This window comes from Vigna unguiculata, chromosome 6, assembly GCF_037176805.1.
Source record: "Vigna unguiculata cultivar grain cowpea cultivar isolate G323 ecotype 2 chromosome 6, ASM3717680v1, whole genome shotgun sequence".
In the NCBI taxonomy this organism is placed as follows: Eukaryota; Viridiplantae; Streptophyta; class Magnoliopsida; order Fabales; family Fabaceae; genus Vigna; species Vigna unguiculata.
Window position 1 is genome coordinate 45,965,717 of NC_140797.1, and position 13,080 is coordinate 45,978,796.

Genomic DNA, 13,080 nt, shown 5'->3' on the forward strand with positions numbered 1-13,080 from the left:
ACCTCCTGCTTTTTCCTTCTTCTATTTCTCAGGAATTCCTTAGTTCCTCTGTGAACTTCCTCAATTCCTCAATTTCCATTTATTTTGAGAAAAAAGACACAGTACAAGCCAAGCAATTCCATAAAGTTAAAAAAAGAATAAGTATCCAGGGAAAACAGTGCACTCAAAGTATTAAAGAATACTTCATATACCTTTTTTCAAATTATAATTATTTAAAATATTAAATATTGATATATTTACATGTAATAATGAACTAAACTAGTTGATCTTATTAATTGTCATCTTTATTGTAAATTACCTACCTTATTTTACTTCTTTCCTATATCTTTTATCTACTTAATTCTATATCATCTTTCTCCTTTTATTTATATTTTTTTATTACATTTCAATCCTTTTAAAACATTATATATTAAAGTTTATTTGGCATAAAATTTTATTATAATAAGGCTTGTATTTAAAATATTTATATTTTACGATTTTTATATATGTTAAATTATTGTTTATGCTCTATCAAACACAAAAACGTCAATTACTTTAATGATATTTTAATGTAATCGCTTATCATCTATTGTTAAGAGTAATTTTCTAAAAGCAATGTGGTAATTGCAAAAAAGAAATAAATACATAAATTTATTTGGTTCTCTCATTACATTCACTACACACCCTTCAAAATCACATTCAATTTTATCAAGGTAGGAACGACCAGCAAGAAAGGAACAACTGTGCAGAGCTGTAGAAGAATACTAAATAAATAGCAAGAATAAATATATATATAAATATATAAAAAGAGAAAATCTGATATTAGTTAAATTATTCGTAAAATACATTGTTAAAAAGGGACAATGAACAAGTATTATTAGATATTAAAACAATATCATATTTTAGAAAGATTATTAATTTAAACAAGTTGTATAAAATTGATATAACATCATTTCTGTTGATAAAAAATAAGAAGTTTAAAAAATAACACCTACGAGAAAACCCTTGCTACCAACATGAAGTTCGGAGGTATTTCTTTATAGGGTTAAATATGCTTTTATTTCTAAAGTTTTAGTAAAATTTGAAATTGGTCCCTCTTCGAAATTTTTGATTAATTTAGTCCTTCATCTTTAGTGAATTTAGTTCTTTTAACCAATTTTTGTTAAGTTTATCTGACGTTTCAAGCGCATTTCATGATAGTATTTGAATTGTTTACATCGTTTAACCCATTTTCGCTTAGATATTAACTCAACTACTATCATAAAACGCATTTGAAACTTCAAATAAACTTAACAAAATTTGATTAAAATAACTAAATCCACGTATCTCTAAATATGAAGGACTAAATTGGTCAAAAAATTTAATGAGAGACTAATTCCAAATTTGGCTAAAACTTGAGGGACAAAAAACATATTTAACCCTTCTTTTTATATACCCTATCACTTATTTTTTCACTTTTTATATACCCTATCACTTATTTTTTCACTTCCAGAATTAAGTACTTCCCCCTCTTACAAAAAACATTTTCTGGGAAAATGGATGAGAGCTGAAATTTTAGCCGAAATTTGATCCAGCCCAACATGGCTTGTGAATATGATGGTGACTAACCAGGATTAATAATTCTAATTTCATTTTTTCTAATTAGCTCTTTTAATTTTAAAATTAGCCAAATTTTCTGCTACCATCAGTTTTCTTCTACTTAACATTTTAAAACTCTTATTTTTCATACTCAAAATCTTAAAAAGTTGAAAACTGTTAAACTGTCTTCTGTTCTAAACTTTGCGGACGAAAACATCAAATCTTACAAAACAAAATAAATCTTTAATTTTCCTTTTAAAACCTTAATCAAAACATATTCAAAACATTTAATATTTCCCAAAATTTCACCAAACTTTTTACTTACAAAATTAGGAAAGTAAAACAAGTATTTGAATTTTGAAAATATAAAGATATTAATAAAATGACCAGATTTATATAATTGTAAAAATGAAAGGACTTGATTAAGTAAAAAAAATAAAATCGCACATAAACAAAAATATAAAGGTTAAAAGAAGAATTACGCGTGAAACTTTCATTTTGTCTTTACATAAAAATTAAATATCATATATATGGTAATTTTAAAAATAATGAATAAATAAAAATTAACTTAAATTCATAAATGTAATGTACAGATCTCATAATTTATCTAATCTGTGAACTAAAACAAGAGACATATTCCTCTTGTATGTTACAATTATACTTTATGTTCTGTGACAAAATTTGACGTTCGAATTTAGAAGCCCAAAAAAATTACTAGTTTAAGTAAGTGGCTTTATAGATTGCATATAATATGGCATCAAAGCCTATTAAACATTAGAAAAAATTGCTAAAAAAATTGTGGTTATCACAAGGTATTATTAAGGCATCTTGTAAAATTATTTAATACCTCTCCTTTAGTTTAGAATGAGCTTTCCGGAATCTATTTTAAAATGAACTATCCAGAATGTATAATAATATACTCTTATATAACCTAGGGTTAGAGAATAGAATACCTAAACACTTTATAAAAGTAGAAAAAGAAAAGGTGAATTAGTAAATAATCATAAATTTTCTAAATAACGTGAATCTTTGTGAGAAAACCATATATGGATTATCCACTTATTTTTTGGCGACATTAAAAAGTGTAACTTCAATTAATTTCATACTATTTATGCTTACGCTTAGAAATGCTTTTATCACACATAAACAATCAATCACCTTCTCTAAGCGCACTTTACAGGAATTTGATCCATTTTTACTGCATGGGAGCATGGCGACAAGTGATAGAGGTCCAAAAGAAAAGACACCGCCCAAAAACCAAATTTAACCAATAGTAACTAAAACTTGTAATCTGAAGCTGAGTTAAAATTTGCATCAAATTTATGCTAAGGAAAAATATACAACATCTTATCACTAAAATGAGATTTACTAGTTTTACTACTTTCCTACATTTTCTTCATCTGATATATATAACTACATGCTTTTATTGAATTAAATGAAAAGAAGAATAGAAAAGGCTTGACCCTATAACACTTCAGGAAAAAGCCTAAATACAGGCAATACAAATGGGTATTGAATGAACCCACAACATTCCAACCTGCAAACTACCTCGGAGATTTTGTAGACAGACATTTCCCACATGAGACCAGATTCAGCAGTGCACGTGGTTTTCGGCTACGAATTTTCAACCGTGACAGCTGCCAAAGCAATCAATTAAATACATCAATAATAATGTACTGCTGTGTGTAATAATGAAAATTTGAATAAATTGCCACACTAACGTCACATGTAAACCATGAAAGTAACACCAAGAATCTAATAAATATCACATCCCCTATAATGCAGAAGCAACATAATGCATGCCCTTGATGAATAGTTTACAAAAGTCAATAAAATGAACTACCTTTCGCCGAGTTGCTCTTGATGCTTTCCAGCAAAGCAAGCTTCTTGATCTTGGCTCCAGTCTCCTGAGGAGTAAATGATTTTCAAAACTTATTGTCAGTTATGAGTTATAACAGAGACATTAACATGTCACTGAAACAAGATAACACCAAATTCCAAAGCTTAATAATTCAAAACATCCACGTTAACAATCTCTATCACCATAAAAAAGTGAAAACGGTGGAATGGCAACTTACAAATTCTCTTGTTCAAGCTTCTCAGCAATAGAAACTGCTTTACGTTTTGACCACCCACTTCTCTGGCCTTCTGCTTGCTGGATTACATGGGCAAGAGATACTTTGCTTCTTACAAGACTTCGACTTTGATTTTGCTCCATAAGCTTTCTTTGCTCTAACTGCGACTTAACAATTGGCTTGTTTTGGGAAACTGATGTTTGTCCTATAATACTTGTACCTTCTAATTTTCTATAAGATGTTCCATGACCATCTACCTGCTGCTCATTTCTCTTGTGCTCCACTTGAGAAGATGCTTCTTCTACAATTTCACCCCTTCTCTTTTCAACAGAATCAGTTAATGTTGGATGAGGTAGAGAACCAACACCATTAAAGTCTCTGATCTGAGACAGAATATTATTGGTAGCAGGCAATGTAGGAGGTTGATGAACAGCAGAGCCAGCATCTTTGTTTGACTCACATCTAATTTCTATTGTTACAGAAGATCCGAGGACAGATTCAAATGCTTGTAAGATTTGGCCGGTGAACTTCTCGGCAGTAGATTTGGTCAAATGAGAACTAAACATTAGCTGCACAGTTGGAGCTGTAACATAAACCATAAAATATAGATTAATAATGAATGTTGAAGAGTAAAGTAAAAATTAAGAAACAGAGGCACTATCATAACAGCATTAAGCACGATACAAAAGGTCAACTGTTAAAATGGAATAAATACTATTAACAAGATATATCATTAAAGATGCACAAGCACGGACTGAAGTAAAAGCATTTCAAAGACGAAGTTCATAGTAACTTTTAGTACGGTAGTATTTGCAGCAGACTAACCTCTCTTAACTTTATTATAAGTTTTAGAACAGACATTGATGCCAGAACCAAATTTTCAATCTACTATAATAGTAATAGTAATACAAGACCATCAGGTTGACAACAGTATATTGAGAATAATCACATGCAACGTCAATTCATTCCGTAATTATTCCCAACCTGGAATTCATGTAAAACATATGCATTGTTAACACTGATTATGACAGCACCAAAGGCGAGCATCACAGATTTGTTAGCCATTTTAACTTTATGATAAAAAATAACAACATTAACAATTCTCACACATGAGAAATTTCAGGCCTTAGGCATGATACTACGGCTAGATATATGAAGACTAATTTATCCCTAGTTCTCCCGGATCATTTAAAAATTATGAATATTAAATTAACACAGAGAATGCCATTTTTAAGGGGAAGATTTTAATCATATGAATACAAAATATTATTAGATGTGTTGTTGAGTAAGCATTATGCAGACTTGACACTCACCTGCCCCAAAACTAACAGAGATCAGCTTGCCTTCTTTAAACATAAACTCCTTCAGCCCAGTAACTTGTATTCTCTCAAGCACCTCTAACCATATCTCTCCAATTTCTTTCCGTCCTTTACCCAAAATCTGCCTCTCATTCATCTTAATCTTATCAGTGGCTTGCAAATGAGTATGTTGAGGAGTAAAACCAGACACACTATGTCGCTTTTTCTCAGAACCAAGACCCCTTGTCATACCATCTGCTGAGCTTCCAGCATGGAAATTTTCAATTCTAGCATCCATTGATAATCGTCTAGTTTTGTTAGGAATGTCAACAGGATTACCATTCAGTCTAGCAGCTTCTCTCGCATCTGTATCTTTTAGAGCGAACGGACTATGGTTGAAACTATTATCAGATGATGTTGGTAACACATATTGCTGGTCCGGAGCAAGCTGAAGTAAGGCAGCTGTCAGCCATGTTAGCTTGTCATTGGACATCCTCAATTGCTTCTCAGCCTCAGATAAAGTTTTCAGAGCTTGGCGCAGCTTTTCCATGTCTTCTTTGGACACTGAAACAGAAATTTGTATCATCAATTTTTGGAAGTACAACAAAGAAAAACATGATCACTAATATGAAACCAGAGCAAGACCCTCCAGCCTGCACTAAGACAAAACTGTATGCTCAAGGAATTAGGCATATAAAATATTTATCATGACAGACAATTCTGGTGTAAAAAAGATGTCTATCTGCAATGTATGCGTGTTTACAAAATGATGAGGCTTAAATCAATAACTAGATGCTGTCTACAAATATGAGATTATTCTACTCACATGGTTGTCTCCGGAAGAACTTCCTTCTTCGCCTTTCTTTTGTGAAATCATAGGAGCCGGCAAGTATATCTGTAATTACTGTAGCAAGTTGTGACATTAAAGCCAATGGCTCCACACCAGTTTCCATTATCACTCTTAAATTCTTTACTGTGTTAACTGTGTCTGCAGATAATGCCAAATCAAGCAGATCCACCAATTTTTCATCAGAGATTAGCCCTACCTGAACAAAGGATTTAACTTCAGAGCAATTCATGCATGTCAAATTAACACAATTAACTCAAGTTTACAGTAGAAATAGAATCCAGTGTAAGAAGCAGTCATGACAGAAACACACTAACACATAAACAGCTTACCAGTTCCTGAACAAGAGGAACGGATATTCTCTGTCCAAGTAAACTAAGTTGTTCAAGGGTCATCTCAGCATCCCTCATAGACCCATCCGACCTTGATGCAATCAGTTTCAGGGCATCCTTCTCAATTTCTAGACCTTCTTTGGTTGCAATCCACTGCAGAGTATGTATAATATCCGCATCCTTCAGCTTTGGGAAAAAGAATTTTTGACACCTGGATATTATTATATGAGGCAAGACATCAAGACTAGAACTGACAAGGATAAAAACGACGCGTCTAGGTGCTCGGTCGATGACCTTCGATATAGCATTCCAACAATCTGTTGACAGAGTATCACAGTCATCAAAAATAAACACTCTGTAATGTGATGGAAGCTGAGAAACAATCATATTGTCGAGCAGGTCCATGATGCTCTCAAAGTCAAAATTGCTAACAGGACCTACTTCCTTTATGTTTCTACTCTTGCCCATATCATGCGCTATGCAATAATTGCAAAATCCACAAGGTTTTGGGTGTTCTGAAGAATTACAATTCAGAGCTCTGGCAAATATGCGAGCACAAGAAGTTTTTCCAGTGCCATGGGGACCATAGAACACGTACAACAATCCAACCTTTCTCTTCATTACTGCATTAGAAAGAGCTTGTGCCACTAAATTTTGCCCAACCATATCTCTAAAGGTTCGAGGCATGTACTTTTGTGTTAAACTTTGGTGTCGACTGTGGCGATTCCCTCTCAACTTACGCTGATCACCAGATCTAGCTTCGGAAGCGAGATCAGAATCAACATCACGCTTGAATAAGTTATCACCAAAAAGACCTAGTTCCCCAGAATAGTCATGATCCCAACAAGCATTTTCAGTGCTTGCATGAGATACGGATGCCTCAACTAGCAAGGGCAGTGCCTCTGCTTCAGACTTGGTATATGAGCTTGAATGCTCAGATGCCACAGGCATCTCAGAAATATGTCTTCCATTGTCACCAAATGTTCCTTTCTTCAACCTAGTGTCTGATAAACCACAAGACAAACTTCTTCCAGCCATGTCAAGGAATGTTTTACCCCTATGATGAATTCTGGACCAATTCCATGGAATGCCACACCCATTTTTCGGAGCCCTAGTAACATTATCATCTGCAAACTCATCGGCCTCCTCAAAGTGATATTTCTGGTGGGCTGAAGCCTGAGCTATTGAGTTGGAAGCCACAGAAAGTTCATTCTCAGCTCCAATTTCTCTTGATGTTGTGGCAACACGAGTTCTTCGGGCACTTCGAAACTTACGCCTTTTACCCCTATTTATTCCACTGCCACTACTGCGCACCCGGGAATCTGCCTCCTCGATAATTTTCTCCTGTCTAGGAAACCTTCCACGAAAATGAATATTTGTTGATGCTAGATCATCACTATCCAAAGGAACATCATTGAGCTGCTCAGAAAGGGTCTTCACTTGAGAATCTCGAACATTCTTCCCCCTCTGTTTGCTCTTTCTATCTTTAGACTCCGAATGCCTGGAAATAACATCTTCAGCCAAACTTTTCCCAGCTTGATTGAGAGGGTCCTCTTGATTAACATCCAAAAAGTCAGGCTTTTCATTTCTCCTACCAGATTCCTCTCTCCCAACCCTCCTGCCATCTCCCACTCCACTCCTGCTGCTACGTTCACTAGGTGCCGTTATCCCATCATTACCCCTACCAGTCTCACCTGGGGCAACTCTTGATGAAGCTATACTCACCAAGGGTGGTGAAGTTCCAGATAATCTTCTCCCTTCCTTCCTTCTCTCAACACCTAAAGACCTTCTTCCCCCCTGAGACGCCGCATCATTTTCAACTCTTTTGAAAAGCATGTCAACCACAGAGGGCGAGTGCCAAGATGGAGGACTTGCAGAAGGGTCTCGAAGAGACCGCGATCTCTGCAGCACAACAAGGTCTCTCATGATTGACCTATCAGCCAGAATGGGGCTGTTCTTGTGCATATGGTTCTTCAGATGAATGCAATTTGTCAAATGGATGTGGTTGCGAAGATGATCACTAATATCACCATTGGCATCTTTAAGCACCCTACTACGGACAGCCCTAGTCATGATCAGAACACCAGCCGTTCTAACACCAGAAACCCTTCTAAATTAATAAAACAAATCAGAAAAACGCTCATTTTTGTCTATAACAGTGTCAAGCTTTTCACTGTTATAGAATAAAAAAGGAAAACTAAAAAAAATGCTCAAACTTCAACACCCATTAATCACCCCGGAAATGCCAAAATAAGGCTGGAATTCAAACTCCCTAAAAAGGGAAACAGCGACTCCCATGGTCAATTATCCCATGAACACAAAAAACCAACACTAAGACCCACCAAGATTCGACCCAGTAACAAAAAAATACCCTTCAAGAAGAATCTCCAACAACCAAAATCCCCACCACATACTCCATAAACATAGCCCAACATTCAATCAAACCCATTGAATTAACCAAAGAACCAAAAGGAAGGAACTTTGCAGACCACACAAATAGTGATGGTACCCCAACAGCTTCAAACGCCAGAAGGCACAATTTTTAAGCTAACCAAGCAAAAAAGAAGAGAAGAAGCAAACACCCCATTAACTCAAAGCTTCACACAAGTGCACTGACTGACTCACTCAAGATACCAACAACGTTATCCCGGAGAGTGTGACAAAATGAGAGGGAGTTAATGAAGCAGAGGCGTAAAGAACATGATGTAACATTTCTTCCAAAAGGGGGGAGCAAAAAGAGAGAGAGAAATAAAGAAGAAGGTATGAGCGAAAAAAGTAGAAGGCAAACACCTCAAACGCCTGAATCAGAAAAAGGAAGGCGACCCGTTTGGATTATTAAGCCTCAGATCTCTCAGCAAGCTTCACATGCACTTCACGAGAGCGAGAAAACGATAGTCCCAACTCCAACCAACCAACCCATGACTAGAAGAGAGAGAAAAACGAACAGTACAAAGCTTGAAATAGCAGGGAAGAGAAAGTGAGAAAGTGAGAAAGAGAGAGAAGGGGGTGAGAGTATGGGGTTGTAAGATCCGTTCTAGGCACACTCTCAGACACAATTCTGGGAACAGAGGACACACTGCCAATAAAGCGGTGTGTCCATTAGCTAAGCATGCAAATAGGATTATATATATTTTCCAATTATTTTTAAATAATAAAATGGGGTCGTTGAATATTTTTGACTGCTTATTCATCTCAAAAGAAAATAATAGTTGGATTCTTGCTGATTTTGAATTATGAGGGGACCAACAAAACCCGTTCCGTTGAAATTCCATTCCCTTGTTTGCTTTCACTTCAACATTTTTCTTATACTCATTTTCATAGTAGACTTCATTGCATTTCAAATTAATTTAAATATAATAAATAATCAATTCTTTATGATTAAATCACAGTGCAAAACTATTCAGTGTATAGCCATAAATATTTTATATTTATATAACAATATATATGTTACTGTTAAATATATGAGTATCGAAATATGTTAAAATTGTTCTAGTTTATTGTAATTAATATTTTAAAATTCGAATTATGAGTATCGAAATATGTTAAATGTTAGAAAATAATCTTATCATTCATAATAATTCTACTTTACTTGAATAAAATTATTTTATACAAACATGTCATCTGTTAAAAAATAAAGAAAAGAAGAAAAATACTGTACCTAGATGCCGCCTTAAAAAAGTTTTAAAAATTGGGATCAATTAGAATCGTGACATTACCTAACATGCAGATAACTATTACTACAAAGTAGTGAAGTTTGGGAAGAAATTGATTTCAAATCATAAATAGTATTAATGCATCTGTGCCCCCCAAATAAAAAAAGTGATGTATGAAAAGGATTATTATGGATTTTGAATGCTCATAGTTGTTGTATGCCTTAACTCCCTGTCCAAACAATGTACACAGAAACCAACATGTCATACCATGAAATGTCTTTAGTTGTTTTTTTCTCCTTGGCCAATTTCCATGAATGAATTATTGGTTGGTGTCTCTCTGAAAACTATGCAAAGAGTTTGCATTAACTGCACTTCGTCACTACCCGTAACAAAAAAAAACTAAGTTGTTTATCACAATATCAACTTTCAACAGGAATAATTTAACTTGTTCTAATATCTTCTTACTATTTTTATATCATTTATGCTATTTATATTTTAAGATGTTTATTATTTGTAAAAAAATAATTGTAAGAAAATGTTGTATTGATCCCGTTTGTATGGGAAAACAAAAAACCTGTTCCGTCATTTCTTTCTTATTAGAAATCATAGATCTCCTTGTACCGTTATACGCATTGGATACTTTCTCTGCACATGTCATTTTGTCGCATTTCAACTCTTATAATATAAAATACACATGGAATCATTTTTATTTAGGAAGATAAATTTCTTTTATTCTAACACACAGTTGTCAGCGTGAAGTGGATGTTAATATCATAAATAAAGGTGAGATTAGGGGGCTGTTTGGTTTTGAAGTCCTGTGTCTTGAAATGAAGGTACAATTTTAACACGTTACATCTATACTATTTTAGTAGTTGTCAAACATTGGTATAACATCGGACACGTACTAAGGAACATATTTGAAAATACTAACTTTAGGCGATATTTTCCTTTTTTATTTCAAGGAGGAACATCGTTTTTCTTTCTTCTCTATCTTTTAACACGGATAACTTACATGGATGTGAAACAACGCAGTGATTTTTCTTATAGTTAAATTTATAAAAGTATATTAATTGAGGTTTTTGGAAGATAATTAATAATTATCCTTTACCCTAGATTATATATTTTCAATGAATGAAGGGATGGGGCATGAAAATAAGTTAGTATATAATACATATATGGAGTGGTTTTTAAAAAAACATATAGCCCAACGTTTCTATCTTTTTTTTTTTTTTATGTATGCATACATGTTTCATGCTTCATGAACGGTGGAGAAATACAATAAAAGAAATTGTATCTATTTCATTTAATTAACAAATCTGTGGTAGTATAAAAAGTGTGTGCTAGAAATTATTTCAGTCTTATAGAGTCCTTTTTTTTCCTTTTTTTTTTTTGTTAAATTCAACTTCGTTTTTTTTTGTTAAATTCAACTTCGTTGTTACTTTTGAAAATTGTTTCTTTTTTCACTTTTATAGTGGAACAACCAACTTTTTTTTTGTCTTAACAGTATTTTTAGTATAAATTAACCATATTTAATTTTTACTTCAATTTCATTATTAGATTAAGATCTTGGTGCGTAAACAAAAACTAACATTTGATTTGCTAAAATCGAATTCGATTATCATCTTCAACAGTTAACACATTGATGTTTTAAAGTTCGGAAATTCATAATGAAGAATTGCAGATCAGATTCAATGAAAATATACATCAATTAAATTGCAGAAGTTTTGTAAAGTGAATGTTAAATATAAATGTCTACATTTAAACAAAGTGATAAACTAAAACCAATAAATATACATGATGAATTAAAGAAATTCAAATATTAAAAAATTGACCTTATTATTCATTTTAAATTAATATCAAAGTTTATTTTAATTATTTTTATTACTTTCTAAATATGCTAATTAATTATTCTTTCCTGCTAATTAATATTAAGGGTACTAAACAATCAATTTAGTGATCATTCATTTGACCTATTTGTAATTAAATTCATTCAATCCATCTATAAAAAAATATGTAAAAAAGAATAAGACATATCAGATCAAATTTATTCCTGTAATTTCATTAATGATTATTGATATATTATTTCTTAAAATTCAATAGATAATCTTTTAAATACATTACTCGTCAAAACTAACTCAACCAATTTTTTTACAATTGTTTTTCTTGATTCGTTAATATTTTTTTAAAACACATTTTTAAATATGTTTTACAAAAATCATTTTAGAACAAATAATTTTGAATTTCTTTTAGTTTTGTTGAATATTATTTTTGTGATTGATTAGAAATCGGTGTATGATCGGAAAAGTTATTAACGAATGGATTGAAATGGATTTTTATTAACTGAATTTTATTGGATGATACTTTTAATTATATTTTTAATTAATCGAAATGGGTTCATATATTTGTCTTATTATAATTTAAGATAAAAAAAATTTCATTCAAAATCTGACATCTTCCATTAACACTGCTCTGTCTATTTCATTCAGTGCAAAAATTGTAACATCTTTAGAATTTTTGGAGTCCATCTGTCTCCTAAAAACATTAGGAAATTTGACAAATTTTTTTCTATAAATTAGGTCTTTTAAAAAAAATCATTTATAATAATGAGAGTTATCCGAATAAAAAATGAGTATAAATTTAAGCTTATAAATCAACTTTTGTAATATTAAATTATACTTAAAATATATCTTTCAATATATATGATATTAGAATAATTAATTAATTTATCTTAACAAAAAATATTAACGGTTAAGCTAAACTTAAAATTTATTTTTTATTATAAATTATTTTATTCTTATACAATTAAATTATTATGTCAAACTTAATCAAATATATCTTTCTTTTTCTCTTCTTCAAGTTATTTAAATCTTTCTTTTATAATTTTTTTAATTTTCCTTTTTCTCTTTTATCGTATTTGTAGATAGAACTATTTAAGATATCTCTTATCCTCCTGAATTTCCCTCAATCCTTGAATTGCTTCCTCTTTCGTTTTTCAGATCAACATGGCACATGTAGGGATGGCAAAAATACCCGTGCCCGCGGATATCCGCGGATAAAATCCGCGATGGATAGTTACTACCCGCGGGTAATAAATACCCGCGGGTAGCGGGTAGCGGGTATTTTAATACCCGCTTATAAACGGGTTGGGTACGGGTATCATACTATCCGTACCCGCGGGTACCCGTTACCCGCAAAAAAAGTAAAATTAAAATTTAATTTATATTTTATTAAGTTAAATTTAATTAAAATTAGAAGTAACAATATATTTTATTATGTCAAATTTAATTATAATTATAATTTAATTTAATTTATATTTTA

At 32.3% G+C, this 13,080-nt stretch overlaps 1 protein-coding gene across 1 annotated transcript; it reads right to left on the minus strand.

The window, feature by feature from the left end:
- Window positions 1-2,855: 2,855 nt before the first annotated feature.
- LOC114186591 (AAA-type ATPase family protein) lies at window positions 2,856-9,196 on the minus strand. The gene is made up of 6 exons (XM_028074543.2): window positions 6,110-9,196; window positions 5,757-5,976; window positions 4,946-5,494; window positions 3,636-4,215; window positions 3,401-3,464; window positions 2,856-3,194 (listed from the first exon to the last, which is right to left on the minus strand). The coding sequence occupies exons 1-6, from the start codon at window positions 8,180-8,182 to the stop codon at window positions 3,102-3,104; spliced, it is 3,579 nt and encodes a 1,192-aa protein (XP_027930344.2). The 5' UTR covers window positions 8,183-9,196; the 3' UTR covers window positions 2,856-3,101.
- Between the last annotated feature and the right edge of the window lie 3,884 nt (window positions 9,197-13,080).